Below are 18,662 nucleotides of genomic sequence, written 5' to 3'. Positions count from 1 at the left end.
ATGTGCTATGTAATAGGTTTTATTTCAGGAAATATACATTATATCACTAATTTAAGAGTTTAAGCCAAAATACCATATTTTGGGGTGTGTCTTATGTCATCAGTTCAGAATTTCCACATGTAAAAAATATATATAATTAATAATGCAAAAAAATAACCTTTGTGTTTATATGTTACGGAAGGCATGTGGTAATTTTTTTTCCTTTGGTAAAGGAAAAACAAGTATTTTCTCATTAAATAAGTTTGGTTTGATTTTGACTAGGGTGCACAGCTAAGAAAATTGATGCTTCTAACTTTAAAAGGTTACCAATTTAAATATGTTTGACCATAATATGATTATAAACCTAATGTCTAACATTTTTTAAGAGTATGTGGTATCTTTGACCACAAAGCCTGTCTGTCCACTAAAATAAGTTTTCTTACAGTGGCTGGCTACTGGAGACATGTAGGGGTCCACAGACTGTCTTCTATGAGCTTTCAGAAGCACAAATTTGTTATGATGAGGTTCTCCAAGTCACTGGGCTATACACAGCACTTCTTTTATGGCCTTCTTTTATCTAAATGGAATCATGCATGAAGAGTGGCCTGGGCTTTTTCAACATGAATATAATAAAACAACATAGAATTCAAGCCAGTTTTAATTTTGCCAGCACTGCAGGTTAGATTCCTATGAGGAGCATATTTACTTTTTGAGGAATATTTTGTTCTTTTCTTCCTCTCTCATGATGTGATTGACAAGGGATCAAGGCTAACAGGTTCAATAACCAGAGAGTTCCCATTGTCTCCATCTGGTCAATTATTAAGCATTTCTGACCCAGCAACACAAGCTGAATTGTGCTGCTAGGCAGACATTTCCACTTGTCTCTTTGGAAGAAGTACAATTCTGTCAACATTAGCAAAAATGCACTCAACACTCCTGCAAAGGTTATCATAATGCAAAACAGATATCAAAATGACTTTTTCCTGTCCCTGATATATCTGCATCGCAGATGGCTTAGCATGATTTATGACTAGTCCTCAGTAAGACCCGGTGGACTTTCTTCATTACTAAATCTGTAACTATTTATTCTTTCCTAAAGCCCTTAAAAAGAGAAAAGTAAGCATTTTAACCCTCTCCTCTGTGTTTAAGAATTATGGTTGACTCTTACGGAACGTCAGTCTATGATTTCAGTTTTACAGTTTTCTAAGGAATTTTTCTGGTGGCTTAAACGTCATGTGACTATTCTGAGCACAAGGTAAATTATTATGGAAAATTTGAGCTAAGCCTTCCAGTTGTGCCCAAGTTGTTGGAAATAATCCGCACAGGAACCCCTTTGTAGTGCTTTTTCTAAAGTAGAGATAAAAGAAAATACTATTGTATGTGTGCAACAGCATGGAATTTTAAAAGATAAACATTTTAACAGGAAAGGTTATAAATGGGCTATTCTGTATTTTCTTTTACTCTTAACCAACCCAAATCATCCACACAGATAAAGTAGAACTTTAAAATGTTCAAGCTTTTCACATAGGGTGTTTATCATGTTATGTACTTGCTCCTCAATAATTTCAAAGGATACATGACAGTTGAAATAAATTTTAAATAAGAGGTTAATATGTGAAAATACATTTTGGCAGAGTTTGCAGTCTAGAGTTCTGGAACCTAGGAACTTTTCATAGCCTCTGTATTGAAGCAAAAGTCTTTTCCAGAGTTTTACAAAATATAAGTATTCATTTCTATTGTAAAGAAATATATTTTTTTGCAGGTAAATCCTCTTCCTGCTAGAGGCTTCTGTATGGAGAACAGCACTTCAGTATCTTAGATTACTTCTAAATATTTCTATTTGTTGATATGTTTCATGTCTCCTATTTTCTTAAGCATAATTTATTTTTTAAAAATCACTTAAGACTAAAACCCAGGGGGGATTAGCAAGCCTTTAGAGACATTTAGCATGCTTCATAGTTTATACCAGCAGAGTTTGACAAAATGGCTGGAACAAAGAGGAAAAATGGAAGGAGAGAAAATTAAATTTTGAAAACAGAAAGCAAAAATAGGGACCAATTGAAGCAATGGTTAACACCTGGGGTCTATAATTCTTTTGTAGTGGCCTAGAATAATGCATTCTCAGTTTCTTAATTTTGATGAGATTACAAAACCTCAGAAAAAATGAGGCCCTTTTGGGAAGCTTGGATTATCTTCTGGAGAAGATTTTAACATCCAAAAAGAAAGAAATTGACTTGTGCATTACAGATGTTCACTGTGGTATGCCATCAGCATTGATATTATATCATGTCCTGTGATTAGATAAGTAGTGGTGGGCTTATTAAAGCTCAGAACCCCAAGATTTGAATTATTTTACTTAGCTGTGTGTTTGTGTCAAGGACAACAGCAAATTCAGCCATGAAAGTTCTTCCTCTAGCACTATTTTAGTCAATGGCAAGCTCATATACATAATCTTATAATACCCCTGTATTAGTCTGTTCTCATGCTGCTATAAGGAAATGCCTGAGACTGGGTAATTTATAAAGGAAAGAAGTTTAATTGACTCACAGTTCAGCATGGCTGGAGAGGCATCAGGAAACTTACAATCATGGCAGAAGGTGAAGGAGAAGCAAGGCACCTTTATAAGTCAGCAGGAAGGAGAAATGCCGAGTTAAGCGGGGAAGAGCCCCTTATAAAACCATCAGATCTTGTGAGAATTCACTCACTATCACAACGGATTGAGGGAAACTGCCCCCATGATTCAATTAAGTTCACTTGGTCTCTCCTTTGACACGTGGGGATCATGGAGATTATGGGGATTACAATTCAAGATAGATTTGGGTGGGGACACAAAGCATAACCATATCAATCCCTAAAAAGAGGTTTGGTGTTTTTCAGGATTGATGAAAGGTTAACCTATTAAATCTCAAAGCCTTCATGTCCTATGAGAAGTTTTTGTATAGTACCCACAGAGAGAAAATATTTATCCCACTGATGTTATATCTCAGGTTCTTTCTTAGTATGATTCTCCTCTTTATTTTTAAGTGAAAGTGAAAACAATTTCTCCTGGAATTGTAACTCCACAACCTTGACATACATACCTATTGAAGGGTTTCACAGTGAACCAGATAACACTTTACTGTTTCACTTTGTCCCAAGTAGAAAGAAACAGGGAATTTTGGAATTCACGAGGGGAAATGGAAAAGCAAGCATGGGACATAATTAAGCTTACATCTAGTAAAAAGGGTCTATCCTTTGAGCTCCCAAATGATGTGAGAGTCCAATCTAATCAAGCTGAATCAGGCTGGCTACATAATCTGTCTGAAGTCTTGATTTCTAAACTACAGAAAATGGCAATTACTTCATTAAAATACTGTAAGAAAATTGAGTGAATACATTTAAACACTGAGTTTCTTAAGAGGAACGGGTAAATCCATTCTTGTTCTAGGCCTTTAATTCTCATCTGGGGCAAATTTGTACCCACAGGGACATTTGGTAATATCTGGACACATCTTTGGTTGCCACAGTTTTGAAGGGAGGATGTTACTGGCATCTATTAGTTAGAAGCCAGGCATGTGGCTAACCACTCTATAATGCATAAAATAATTCCCAAAACGTCAGTAGCCCAAAATGTCAGTAGTACCAAGGTCGAGAGGTCCTGTTCTAGGTTTAAGCTTTATCATTATTTCTTTTTTTTAGATTATGAAGTTAACTGATTTTTTTTTTTGGTTGTTCTGTGGTTTTAATTTGTTGTTGTTGTTGTTTTTCTTTAACAAATTTAAGTCTCCTGAAGATTCTTTAGAGTAGAAATGCAATTTTCAGGAAATTGTCTAATGAAAATGGATATGAACACATTACCACATCATGATGCTTGCCCAAGCAAATGAATTAGAATCTTAGGTGACCCATTATTTTTTCTCTGCCTAGTTGAGTGCAGATTTAGTTCTGTACATGCCCCAAATGTCCGGGTAGCAGTTTAAATGAGCCGCTCGCCTTCCTTCCCAAACCAAATTCAGAACCTTTTAAGCGGCAAGCGCGCTTTAAAATGTGCTTCTAATAGTAGCTGATGGCTTCAAAACAGCCTGCAGGTAAGGTTTCTGAATGATCTTCTCAGCAAGCCAAGTCATTCTGTTTCAGCTCTTTGAAAATGCCATAGCACCTCCAGGAGAGCTCATTCACTATTTGTCTGTGGATCTTGAGCTTCCCAGGAGGTTATCCATTCCATGATAAATTCTTTCCAACTTGCTGTGCTGGGTAAAGAACATGTCCTCCCCTTGTCGTTTAGATGTTTGTGTGGACTTCTGTCTGCTTTATTGTGGCGTTAGAGACACCTTGTCTCTTCCCTCAGCACAATCACTGCTTCTAGATACTTATCAGAAAGTAAGAAACCATGGCAATATTGTACATGGGTGTACAGACACAATGAAATGCTGAAACAGCACAGCCAAGATCGCAAGGGAATGTTTCTGCAATTACTGCTCCAATACAAATGCGCTTGTACATGAAGGACATTTATATGTGCATATTTATCTCTGTGTACATTAGGCAGCTAGACATATTTATAATGCATCTATGCACACGTATTTTTTAAATCACCTGTGTCAGTTGCAGTGTGTGTCTTGTAAATGGCACATTCCATGCTTTCATGGTTCTGTGGATGCCATGTCATTGGGCATCACGTAGCCCTTTAGGGGGTTTCTCCCATTTCTAAGCTTGTGTACTAATTTCTAAAAACAAGTCGGTCAAGGTTATAGTCCTTATATTTAGGCTGAGGGGGCTAGATTTACCACAGTAGAACCAGTGGAATCTGGGTGGTGCCAAGATGGACCTTAAGGCTGACTCTGGATGATGAGATATCATCTAGAGATGATGGGAGAGAAGTAAAATACCTGGGCCTCAACTGGGGAGTTGGGTGGGGGAGTCTGATGACATATAACAAATTATAATTTGGGTTCTTGGAGCTGATTCTTCTTGGTTCTGATGACATCTAAATGTGAGCATGTATTGTAACACATTACAAAATGGCTTTTTTAATTTAGGTTTTGTCTGTGATTACAAAATTATTTGAGAGGGATAGAACTAGTATATAGAGACATTATATAACTACATGTGAGAATGTGTTCTGTGCCACACGTTGTTTCGTTCATATGTTCAGGAGACAGTTCCAAAGATATGTCCCATATTAATGGAAGGAAGTTACAGACCCAAGGCTTTGTCCCACTGACTGGCTATAAGCCACACCTGATCAGATCTTAATACCTGTTTTGCTAAAGCCCTACCTTTCTAATTCCTTTCAGATAAGCTAAACAGAGAAATGTGGGCCAGATGAGACAGGACTAGTCTCAAAGAGATGAAGATGGCACAGTCCTGTGGTTGATGCTTGAGTTCTCCTCCAACCCTCAAAGAAAGCATTTACTTTTTTTTCCTGGGAAAGAAGGAAGGAGAAGGGAGTTAGTTGGAGGATTGCTTTATTTAGTTTTTTGCATGTGAATGAACATCCCACAGGACAAAGAAAATTTGAGTTTTTTTCTTTTAATGTGGAGTTGTCCCCAGGTTTATAAATCATCTGGTTTCCCTAAATGGCTCTTGCTTTTAAAGTATGAAAACACCATGAATAGTATAGATAGATACCATAGATAAATAGTGCATCGTGTCAGAGTTTAGAATTCGTCATTTGTTAAGTGGTCCTTCTGTGTGGGGAAAAAGGCCTTTCACTTAGCTGCTCCTCTTCCTGTGGGGCAGGAGAGCTCTCAGAGCTTAAATCCGTACCTTAGCAGAAGAGAAAGTGTCAGAGCTGAGGCATGAATCATTGTTGGGCGATTCCACACTGATGATGGCTGTCTCAGGATGTGAGGGCAAGAGCACAATTTGAGCAATATAGGGTTGGAAATAATAGAGCGAAACTGACCTGGGTCCCTAAGGTCTCTCCTTTTCCAGGCTAACGTCATGTTTTAACCAAACCTTGCACGTTGAGCTTTCTTTCCTAATGCGCTGAGCTGCACGATGACTTCAGTTTAATATTAAGCTTTTGCAAGCAAGCCCTTATGCTTAGGTTGAAGTTGGGCTAGGTTTACCCCAGTGGAACCAGTGGAACCTGGGTGGTGCCAGGGTGGACCATAAGGCTAACTCTGGATGATGCCTCTGTCTCTGTGAGGTGAAAGCAGATGGCTAATGGCCCTTCTTGTGGCCCACTTATTGCCATCATTGTTATTAGCAGCAGCAGCAATATTTCATATTTCATGCATGCTTGAGAATTCCTGACCCATTATATTGTTTTCACCACAGTCGTAGGTGGCAGAGAAGGGTAGATCACTCCCACATATTCTTAGAGTCCTCAAGGTTCCTTGGGCTGTTGCCACCCTGCAGGAAATTTCATCTTCATTTTAGAAATTAAGAATGTCAGTGGCCCCATATCACAGAGCCAGCCTGGTGTGTGACATTGCCTTATGCCCAGGTGCTGCTCCTCACAGGGGAGGGGTGGTTTAGCAATAGCATATTTGGAATCCAGGTGAATAGTTGATGTGCTCTATCATGGTGGCAGAAGTACCGTTGACCAGCCCATTGTCTCTATCTTGTGGTCCCCTGGCCAACCCTAGAATTTTAGAGGCATCAAAGAGAGATCCTAGGTCTAGAGACTGCACTCCACATAGACTAAGTTGGGAAGAATAAATGTTCCCTTTCTCAGCTTGAAGTTGCTAAGGGGAAGCAGTTCTATTGACAACTTGCAGTGAGGTATGGCTTCACATAACATAAACAATATGCACCCTTTATTGCTTGCTCTGTTCTTCATGCTACTAACCAGACTCTGTTGGTGTTATTTTTATTTTAGTTTTTATTTGTGGGGGTTGCTTTGCATGTCATTCTTCCTCTTGGCTGTTAGTTGTGGGGTTTGAGCCTTTTCCTTTCTGTGATTCAGGTGCCTCACTCTTTCCTTTCCAGGTTCTTCCAGTTCTTTTAACATGTCAAACTCTGGAGATTTGTTCATGAGCGTGCAGTCACTCAATGGGGATTCTTACCAAGGGGCCCAGGTTGGAGCCAACGTGCAATCACAGGTAGGGACCCAGCCAATATGCCGCCAGGTGAATGCCTTAGAGTCCAAGAGCCCTCAGTCGTATTGGACTTCCCGCTTCTGTCCAGAGAGAGAGAGAAAGCTAGAGAGATCAGAACCAAAAGCTTACCGACGACCAAACCAAAACCAAGACAACCATTGTCATGGGGAATCTCGTCCACACTTTGTGAATGCATTTGGCTCTGGCTTTTCAGTTGTACCAGGAAGGCAGGAGAAGAACAGTAAGCACAGGGCAAGGTGACAGAGGCACATCAGGCAAGTGGTACCAGCACATACTTTATTCACCAAAAGAAAAAGCAGGTGGTATTCAGAATGTTATCTCAGTTTCCAGGTCTCCCTTTCGTGTGTTGGTTTCCCGTGCTCAATATTTATCAAATGAAGAGGTAATTAACAAGCAGGCAAATAGATTACTATCTGATATTTTTATTTTAAGTTTTAAAAACACCCAGCCAGGTTGACTAAATTCATCTTCTTAGTCATCCTTGAGGTCAAGGGACTTGAGTTTCTGGTGATGAGTAGAAGTCCACAGTGGGAGGCAAAATCAAGCCGTGTGATGTCAAATCTTAGTGCTCCACAGTAAACAGATTTCCTTCATGATGCTTCAGAGAGCCATCCTCCTATCTCAGCATGAAACGTGATGTGAGAGGGTAAAGTAGTAGGCTGTGGGTCAGAATTATTAGGGAAGTTCTGAGCTTGTCAGTCCAGTTTCCCACCCTCCATGTGGAGCAGGAAGCATGACAGCCCGGAACAGACCAACTGGTCAGCGATTCACCCCTTTCTTGGGAAACACTGCCTGGAAACAAGTTTGAAGTGATATGGTCAGGCTTTGGTCAAGTGACTAAACAACCAGCCCTCACTTAAGTCCTCAAAAAATACAAGGTCTCAATCAAGTACTGCTCTCTCTCTGAGATGGCTGCCCAAACCTCCTCTAAACAGAACCTTTGTTTTTATAGGATACCCAGCAAAGAAGCAGCTATATAGGATGATCCGTAGGGAAGAAAAGTGGGGAGAAGAGAAAATTCCTTCATGCTCTCCCCTCCAGCCCCCTCTATCATCCTGATCCCTACCGTCTCATGCAGACACGTTGAACTAGTTTCAATGTGGGGATCCCAGTTTTCTTTTACCGTTTTACTGTCTTACTTACTGAACTCAGAACTCATTATGGATTTGGCATACAGAGGAGGCTAGCCTCTGTCTAATGGACTCTCCCAGGACGACTGTCTCCAAAATGATTACATTAACGTGGCATGCCCAAATGGTGCCCTGCCCGATGATCATCTGCCTCCCTTTCCCTGCACCTCTCTTACTAATTTCTCTCTGTTGTTGTTCATCTGTTTAGGTGGATACCCTTCGCCATGTTATCAGCCAGACAGGAGGATACAGTGATGGACTCGCAGCCAGTCAGATGTACAGTCCGCAGGGCATCAGTGTAAGGAAACAACCCCCTCCCCTGCCCCTGCTTTGTTTTTATTCTCTCACTGCCAATTATTTCAAAGCCGTAGGGCCCAGAATGCCACTTAGTAGGGCTTATCTTAGCTTTACGGTCACCCAGTTTCTTGTTTCTGTATCGGTCATGCCATCGGCAGCATCCTACCCACAAAAAAAAGTGGCGACTAGGCAGGCTTCATGCAGGCAGCTGGCGTCTAGGGCTGTCAGACGCAATCAGTGTTTGCATGGCACCTGCGGCCACATGCGTTCAGCTAGAGGAGCTGCTAAACAGGTGACACCTAGTACAACAGTGGTAGGAAATGTGACCACAAGCTGGGGCCTGGGAACCTGGGAAGTGAAACCAGTAGCCAAAATCCATTGCATCCACGTCTGTGGTCTGAAAAAATATGTATATTTTTCCAATCTGTCTATGGACGATTAAAAAGAAAATTAACACAGAAGCTCGGTGTGTGGAAGGGATGGGGAGGGGTGCAGACCATCTTCTACTTGTTCTTGGGTGTGCTGGCGGCTCCTGACTAGCATGAAAATTCATAGCGACAAGCTATATCGCACAGAGTGAAATCGATCAGACAGACACAAGGAGAACCGAGTGTGGATTTGGGACAGCAATCCAACTTGATTTCTCAGATCAATCGTCTGCTTTCTCAGCAGCGGTGACAGCAAGCTGGGACAAGAGGGCAGCCTGGAAAAGGAGGCTGTTCTTTAGATCAGGGATGATTCCTGGGCTTTTAGAGGTCACAAGAGGCTCAAGTAGAACTATTGGCTCTTAGCTGTTGAAGAAAGGTATGGGTGGTGGGTGGTGATCATTTCTTGTTGTTTGTTTTTGTTGCTCTGATTAAAGTAAATGAGGGATGGAAGGAAGAAGAGCTAGGGGTGATTTATTAATGTAATCTGTACTAATGGAGATGTCATGTCTGCAGAGAAGGAGGTGATGGCCCCTTCAACTCTGCATTGGTCAAGTCATACATGATTCTGTCTGGCTTGGGAGGATTAAGAGAATATCAGTTATTTCGGAGATAAGGTGAGGAATGGTTGAATACATTAGGAATTCTTACCTCATAAAAGAGAAAATTTGGGTGGTACATAATAGTGTAAGGCATGCTAACACTATTAGATTCATCACGAATGATCTAAAGGGGTTAGGATAGGATAAGACTAGTGAGTGGCGGATTCAGAGAAACAGGTGTCACTTCAACATCTGATGGACCTTTCTCACAGAAGGAGTCCTCCAAAGAAGGGGTTGGCTATCTTGAGGAGTTCCCCATCATTGGAAAATTCAAACATGGCTTGGCTAGCTACTTGGTAAGGATGTTGCAGAAGGAAGTCAAGCACCAGATTGTGATTGTCTTGGTGACTTTCAAGGCCACTTACATTAGGGAGTCTTTATTTTCTACATTTTTCAGGCAGAATCCCCTCTGAGTTTATACAATATTTGTCAAGCCTCCTCTGGAAGGGAAGGAGAGAAGTCAAAGTTAACGCTGTTAAACAAATTCTAGACAGTCATGTTACTTTCTAGGAAGGATTTTTAGAGCAAAGAGATTCTTCCCATTTTGTGCTTGTTCTAACTACCTTATTAGTACTGCATTGATGGCTTACTTGCTGGGAAGACTGCTTGAAAAAACACAAGAAGCCATTGTGGGAAAGTGTATTTTCCAAAAGAATTCCAAATGAATGAAATTGTTTGGGTTTGTCTCTGAGTGCAGCTTTACACACACATGCATTTACGTGTTTCCTGAATCTTTTGGGAATATAAGATAAACTTTTCCAGAGAAAGCTTTGCTCTGTGCATAAGCAGAAGAGAAGAACATGAGGAAAGTACAGAGTATAGAGACAAGAATCTGGGCATACTCAAAAAGGGAACTGAAGGAAGTCCACGTGACTGGGCAGGAAATGGGGCTGACACTTCTGTTATTTGGCATCTTTCTTTCCTAATTGGGCAGCATAGAAGAGAGAGAGCAGACAGACTCTGGAGTTGGGGGGGGGGTGTCAACACTGCCCTCTCTGACATCATCTGGTGGACTGGGAATAATTTCTGAAATAGTGTAACCAAACATGTGCAGACAATTATGTCTGATTACATAAGCCCACCACAAAAACTAGGCTTGAAAATGCCACTTGAAAGAGTCTCTCGTTATGCATTAATTTTTTTTCCGTGAACTGTAGTTATTTTATTTCTGGGCCTTTAATATGCGGGGTAAATGAATCAAAGGCGGATCATGATATGTTCTTTTGATATCAGTTTTAAATTGTGCCACCTGCAGGAGGCTCAGCTTGTTATAGTGAGATATATTTTTAGATGGTGGTTTAGATGCTGAGACGCGTGTGTATAGAGCAGGGCCATGACTGCCAGCAGGAGAGAGAGAGGAGGGGAGACAAGAGACAAGGACAGGAATGAAAGCTTTGAGCCAAGAAATAAAAATAAACAGTTCCTAACCCCAAAGCTGCAATGGAATTCCCAGCTGGGCTCTGGATTGTGTTTGATTCCGTGGAGGACATTTTCTGGGCAGCCTTTATCTGCTCTCCTGGCTGGGCTTTCACAGCACCCATATCTTATCCAAGCAGCATCTATTTTAAGCCCTGTAAAGTTCAGGCCTTGCCTTTAACTGACCACACAGCAATAGGATTGCAAGGTGCAGTGGTAAGAGTCCCATAAAGGGACTGCTAGTCCTAGTAACTCGTGTGCCCATGGGCAAATATTGAATCTCTCTTCTGTAAACTAGGGCCAGTAATCCTCACCCTTTATACCTCAAGGGCTGCCTTCGGGAAAATGAGAAAATAAGTAGGAAAGGGCTTGACAAAGCAGACATTATTCCACATGAATGCAGCATGAAATTTTATAACTGATAACTTTCTAATTTGACCTTTTTTCTCCTTTGACGTGAGCGGTTTTCTCAGTAGGTAGTTCGTAGTGAGGATACGTTAGGACGCAGTTGTCACTTTCTCTTCTGATGGAAAGGTATGCTTTTGAGATGGATATAGTGTTATGCAAGGCCTAAAGACCCCCTTCCTTAGCCACGGTGAGAGTTAAATTATACCTCTTTAAGTACTTTGTGTTCTCATGTGACAAGGGCCAATGCGTACTAAGCTTAGAGTGACTCTTAAGTAATGGAGGGAGATTATTCCACTTCTCTGTCAATCAGACATACTTAAAGATTACTTAGCGATCACATTCTTTCCTATCCATTCTCACTGCCACCATCCTAGTTCTAGAAATAGTTCATTAACTAGACTGTTGCCATAACTTCCTAATCACTGTTGCTGTCTCTAGTTCCTCCTCTCTCCCACACACATCCTCTGAAGTTTGTCATTCCTTGCTCGGAAATCTGTTGCCTACCCAAGCAAGCTCAAACCCTGAGTCCAACATTCAGGGTCTTTTGCATCTGCGCCCAGTCTTCCTGGCCTTCTGCCTCGTCCTCCGATCATCACAATAAACTCTGCATGCTATTCAGTTTGGTCAGCTCACCTTTACCTCGTTACCCATGTCCCCGTTACGTTCGCTCACGTGTGCCATCTACACAGATGTCCTTGCACTCCTACAGCGCCTCTCCACCCCACTGCACCATCCAAATCACACTTAACTCTCAAGCCCGGCTCCTCCTTGGTGTCTTTCTTCTTAGTCCTTCTTCCTCTCTTCTCTCTACTTTACCATTGACACATAGTTCCTTTGCACTGTACATATGTGCACAGAAATTATCGCTGTGTCTTTCACTCCTGCATATGTGTATGATCCTAACATGCGTATATTAGTTGCTCAAAACATGTTCGTTGAATGAATAAATCAGGGAGGAGAAGATGCCACTAAATTAAAAATGCTTTTTAATGACCAATAACCATGTCCAGTGTATCAGCTATGAAGTATTTAGTGAGAATTATCATTTTAAATGCTTATCCACAAATAGATTGCCTTTAAGATCCCAAAATGTCCTTAAGTCTTTCTTTTTTGAAAAAATTTTCCAAGCTTTCTGGCTGATGCATATTCTCTGAGAATAAGATTCAAATCTGCAGTAAGTATGTGAATTTATATGGTGATGATATTGCAGAGAGAATTATCCTCAGCAGTGGAATCATTCTTATTATGAATTTTTAAAATTCCTTTCACTCCTCCTATCCTTATAGAGTCCCTGTGTTTCTCTACTTAAGGAATCCCTGTATGTGTATATATATATATATATATATATATATATATATATATACACCTGTTTGTGGGATAGCCATGCATGTAGCAACATAACATTGTTGTAATTGGATTCTCATTGCACTCCCTACTAGATGTGTTACTGGAACCTCCAAGGACAAACTGGAGGGAGGGAGAAGCAACTTGAAATTGGGAAACTTAGATCCTTCTGGTGACTTTTCTTTTAAGGCGTTACTTCACCTCTGTGTTGTTGCTTCATCTGTAAAGTGTATTAGATAAGCAAACTCAGAGCTCTCTTTCAGCTCAACAACTCTAGTATTCTGCAGTTAGGTTCTTTGATTCTTACTGTTAGCTCAAGGGACACCAGACTAAACTGTAGATCATCCCTCCAGAAAACTCTTTCATTAGAGTTAGTAACTTCTATTCTTTCTAGCCAACCCCAGTGTTCGAATTATATCTTGGAACCCAAATGGGAAGGAAGAAGTGCTCTCATTACACAAACTTTTCCCTTTGAATTCCTTGGATATTTGTGATAGCAGAAAGCATTATTACTATTATTATTATTATTATTATTTTGGAGACAGAGTCTCACTCTGTCGCCCAGGCTGGATTGCAGTGCACAATCTTGGCTCACTGTAACCTCCACCTCCCAGGTGCAAGCAATTCTCCTGTCTCAGCCTCCCCAGTAGCTGGGACTACAGGTGGACACCACCATGCCTGGCTAATTTTTGTGTTTTTAGTAGAGATTGGGTTTCACCATCTTGGTCAGGCTGGTCTCGAACTCCTGACCTCAAGTGATCCACCCACCTTGGCCTCCCAAAGTGCTGGGATTACAGACGTGAGTCTCGCTCTGTCACCCAGGCTGGAGTGCATTGGCATGATTTCGGCTCACTGCAATCTCTGCCTCCTGAGTTCAAGCGATTCTTGTGCCTCAGCCTCCTAAGTAGCTGGGATTACAGGTGTGTGCCACCACGCCCAGCTAATTTTTGTGTTTTTAGTAGGGATGGGTTTTCACCATGTTGGCCAGGCTGGCCTCAAACTCCTGACCTCAAGTGATCCTCCCACCTCAGCCTCCCAAAGTGCTGGGATTACAGATGTGACCCACTGCACCTGGCCACTACGTTTGTTTGAAAATGTGGGTTATAGGAATGAATTTACTGTAGCCAGTCTTTGATATAAATAGATACCCCTATGGATTTTTCTTATTCAAAAGGTTTGATGGAAATGGAAATAAATGTTAGCACTATCTCTACAAAGGTAACATGCCATTAACGTCAATTTATGACAGAAATAATCTTGCTTTGTCATTATAGTAATAGAAAAATAGAGAGGAAGCTTCTATCATTGTAAACTATAATATAGGTGCTTTTGTTTTGTTTTTATTTTCTCCCATGTTAGGTAAGGGGAAAAAAAGGAACATTTACCAAGTAAATAAATAGAATATAAATCATTAGGAAAAAAAATCGCCTTCTATTTAAATGTACATATTTCAGACATTTGGATACCACAGGGTTACTTAGTAATACTTGGCTACATGCCGTAATGTTTTTTTTTTTAATTGCATGTTAGGTTTGGGGGTACATGTAAAGAACATGCAAGATTGTTGCATAGGTACACACATGGCAGTGTGATTTGCTGCCTTCTTCCCCGTCACCTATATCTGGCATTTCTCCCCATGCTGTCTCTCCCCAACTCCCCACCCCCCATTGTCCCTCCCCTATTTCCCCTCGACAGACCCCAGTGTGTGATGCTCCCCTCCCTGTGTCCATGTGTTCTCATTGTTCAACACCCGCCTATGAGTGAGAACATGCAGTGTTTGATTTTCTGCTCTTCTGTCAGGTTGCTGAGAATGATGGTTTCCAGGTTCATCCATGTCCCTACAAAGAACACAAACTCATCGTTTTTGATGCATGCCATAATGTTAATTTTTTCTTAACTATTTCTAAGAGACCTCTTTCCACTTAAAGTATATGTTAGTAAGATGTTGCTGCATGTGGAATCGTAAGGCTGAGAACTGAGGGTAATAATTAAAATTCACGTGTAAATCTTGGAAAACTCATTTTAATTATACACAGTTTTAATTCTTCTATTTTACCAAGCTGCATTTGAATTTCAAAGGGATGAAAACACACCCAGATGTGCCCCCATGCTGGTTGTCTTTGGGTACCTTCTGGTGCTATGACCAGAAACTAGTGAACAGCCTCAAAACTGAGGGGTAAAGAAACCAAGGAAAATCGAGGGGTCTGAATGTGGCAGAACAGACCCTAAAGGGTTTGAAGCCAGCAGGGATGGAGTAGATAGACCCATGCCTTCAGGAAGCTAAGAGCCTCACTTTCCTTTGTAACAAAACCAATGGGAAACGGAGTAAGTAAGTGCCTTTGCTTTTAATAGGGCCTTTAAACCTAACACCATAACAACCCTGAGACCAGAAAAGCATTTTATTTCAGCCCACAATGGTTGAAGAAGCAAAAAATGTCCCTGTATTGTGATTTCATATGCAATCCAATAAGTTTTTCCTCAGCTGCCAAGTGAAAGCCCTTAAAAGTACAGAAAACAGGCCTGGTGTGGTGGTTCACACCTGTAATCCCAGCACTTTGGGAGGCCGAGGTGGGCAGATCGTGGATGAGGTCAAGAGATTGAGACCACCCTGGCCAGCATGGTGAAACCCCGTCTCTACTAAAAATACAAAATTAGCTGGATATGGTGGCACGCACCTGTAGTCCCAGCTGTTCGGGAGGCTGAGGCAGGAAAATCTCTTGAACCCAGGAGACGGGGAGGTTACAGTGAGCCACAATTGTGCCACTGCACTCCAGCCTGGTGATAGACTGATACTCCATCTCAAAAATAAAAATAAAATGAAGTACAGAAAACAAATGAGGCCAGATCATTGGGTTATTAATGCATTCATTTATTCATTCATTCAATAAACATAAGCATTTTTTACCTTGGGGAATGAAGCTACATCGTGTTACATCCAGATCAAGTTGGAGAAACCCTGATGTCAGTCAGGGTGCATTTTCCCTTTTAGTCTTATTCAGCGCTTTGTCCAGGACTGAATTTCCTGTTCCTAGAAGATGAGACCAAGGGAACTGACCAACTTTGTAGCCCAGGAAGGAATTTGAAATTAAATTATGTGGCAGAAGGGGGGAATTTAGGACCAACCAGCAACAGTTTGAGAAAAGTACCAACCCCAACCACATAAACCATGGACTTAATAATATAATAATAAGCATTCTTTTGTAGAAACTCCTTCTCTCTTTGTAGAGTTAGTTGCAATGACTTAACGATCTTAAACCTAGTGATGTGATCACACTAAACATGATCACATTTATGCTGTTTGTGTGTGTATGTGTGTGTATGTACATGTATGTTCCACTGTGACTGTGTGACTGTGAACAGGTCAGTTTTTCTTGACAGGACTCAGTTTTCTGAATTCTAAAGAGGACGGTAGAGCTGGATTTTGTCTAAAACATCTTCCAGTGCCGCTTCCATTTATAAACAAATTATTGTTTTTCCATTCCCAAGAAAATGCAAGGTTGTGGTTCTGGAAAGATTCTCAACTGCGAAAGGACAGTGTATGCCGCGTTCCTTTCATTGGAATTGGTGTTTTATAGCGTCCTGCCCAGCCTGGCCCGCATTTGGCCCTCTAGCCATGCTGTCCTCAGGCTAGGATCTGGTTAGTTGTTCCAGACTCAAGTTGGTCCTTCCTTCTGCTCTGTGAAGAAAAATCACAACCTCAAAGGGATAGTTTGTTTTTATGGTTGCTCCTGAAAGTGGCATGGTCCCTCTAGACATCAGCAAATATTAAGGCAATTAAATAAGCTGAGTTTAATTGTGGGAAACATTACCATTGATTTCTGAAGATGGTCTTCTTCTTGCTGAGTCTAGCCTTACCCCTTCTTGCCTTTTGGGAAAGAGGTCCATGTTCTTACACAAGCTTGGTTTTAGATAAAATATTAGACTTCTTTCACAGAAAAATCCCTTTGTTTTAAAATTGGTAATTTTTTAAAATCCCAATTGCTGGCTACATTTGAGTTTGAGGCAATACTTTTTCACATCTCTAAATATGCTTCAGTTTGACAGTATTAGTAAATAAATAAATAAAAATGCTTTATTCCACAAATGTTTATTGAGATCCTTCTAATATCCAGCACCAGGAATAAATATACACATCAATAGGACATGGTTCTTGTACTTCATAAAGTCATAGAAAGCAAAAAGAACTGGGAGCTATCTGGTTCAGTTATCTGGTTCTCTGAAAGGGAAGAAATACACCAGCCAGGATAGTCAATATTATTTTTAAAAATTTGGTGAGTGGCCATTGTAAGGGGTATTTACACACATGTAATCATATTCCTACCAACTATAAATATATGAATTGCTTATAAGCATGACTGACATTTGATATTCTTATATAGATTTTGTGAGTGACTAGCAAAAGCAGTTCTTTCCTTCTAGAACCGTGCTGTCCAATGTAACTTTTTCTGCCTTGATAGAAATGTTCTGTTTTAGCACTGTCCGATAAGTTAGCCATTAGCAACACGTGGCTCTTGAGGGCTTGAAATATGGCTGGCTCGTTATCCTCAGCAAACTAACACAGGAACAGAAAACCATAGGAGCTAAAGATGAGAACACATAGACACATGGGTGGGACAGCACACACAGGGACCTGTTGAGGGGGTGAGGGGAGGGAGAGCATCAGGAAAAATAGCTAATGAATGCTAGGCTTAATACCTAGGTGATGGGTGGAGCAAACCAGCATGGCACACATTTACCTATGTAACAAACCTGCACATCCTCCACATGTACCCCGGAACTTAAAAGTTGGAAATAAAAAAAAAGAGAAGTGTTGGGCATGAGGTCCAAAAGAAAATTGGTATCAACTAAGTACTGTTAACATACAAGATATGACAATAAAGAATTAATACAGATCAGCTGTTAGATATAAAGATGCATATATAAACAAGCACGTTTTTCAAAGTAAACATCTTAAAGCTTAAAAAAAAGAAAGAAATACGGCAAGTTTGAAAAAGAAAATACATTTTTAATTTTATTTAATTTAAAGTAATTTAAATTTTCAGTAGCCACTTCGGGTCAGCGGCTATCATGTTGGCTAGTGAAGTTCTAGATGCTCTGCTGGTTATTTGGTAACTGTAACTTGGTAAAGTAAGTCAAAAGAATAAATGTGATGGCATGCAAGAGTAATATAATATAAATAAAACTAGAAAATTAGATAGAAAATATAATTTAAAAATTAGAATAGCTAAGAACTAAGAAAAAGAAAAGTAGGAAGAAAGAATGTACTAATCAATTATAAAGCATTGGAAGAATAAAATTGGCAGGAGGGTGATAAAATCACATGTAAATTGCAAAATGAAGGTTAAAATGAAGCCACCAAAGATGGGTTGATGGTCTTAGAGGTGTGAGCACTCTGTGCAGACAGTAGACTTCCTACCACAAAACAGAAAAGCGTGCTTTCTGCTGAAATCAGCCTTTCCTGAAATAGAGCTCTTTATTAAAAATTTATTATATACAAGAAGTTAACTCCAGATAGCATAATAATTTGCTTTCAACTATGAAATAATATGAAGGAAGATTTAAAATATAAATATAGAAATACCTACATTTGTTATGGTTTTTTTTTTAATGGTTTTTAACTGTGTCAGGCACTAATTCATCTAACCTAATAATTCCTCAATTCTAAGCAGGACATGTTTTTGAACTCATCTTGAACTCTGTAAGTCTAAACCCTATGGGGCTTCCGTAAGATAGAGGCTCTGTTTCAAGTCTCCCAGGTGACCTAAGCTTTTGCTAGCAGCCTCTGCTTCGTGGTTTCTTCCTTCCTGCCTTGCTAGTCTATTCCAAGGGTGGTCTGCAGATCAACAACATCACCTGGGAGCTTGTGAGCCGTGCAGAATCCCAGGCCCCTCCCAGACCTATTAAATCAGATGCTACAATTTAACCAGATCCCCTGGCAATTGTTAAGCACATTAAGTTTGAGAAGCTGTGCTCTAGTGTGTAAAGTCTACATGCTCTCTGGGGCTTACTGAA

At 40.4% G+C, this 18,662-nt stretch overlaps 1 protein-coding gene across 3 annotated transcripts in view; it reads left to right on the top strand.

Annotated features, from left to right (window-relative positions):
- PBX1 (PBX homeobox 1) overlaps positions 1-18,662 on the top strand; it is a 295,691-nt gene that overhangs the window by 256,033 nt on the left and 20,996 nt on the right. For 2 of the 3 annotated variants that reach the window (XM_032291546.1, XM_032291545.1), the window contains 2 exons: positions 6,898-7,010; positions 8,367-8,456. In XM_032291546.1, the coding sequence (XP_032147437.1) occupies positions 6,898-7,010; positions 8,367-8,456 (203 nt within the window). The remainder of the gene's footprint in view (positions 1-6,897; positions 7,011-8,366; positions 8,457-18,662) is intronic. The other variant, XM_032291547.1, reaches the window with a different exon arrangement.

Source organism: Sapajus apella, unplaced genomic scaffold (genome assembly GCF_009761245.1).
Source record: "Sapajus apella isolate SASKATOON/1434 unplaced genomic scaffold, GSC_monkey_1.0 scaffold25, whole genome shotgun sequence".
NCBI classification, from domain to species: Eukaryota; Metazoa; Chordata; class Mammalia; order Primates; family Cebidae; genus Sapajus; species Sapajus apella.
Note: the sequence above shows the minus strand (reverse complement) of the source record. Positions and strands in the feature narration are given on the sequence as shown.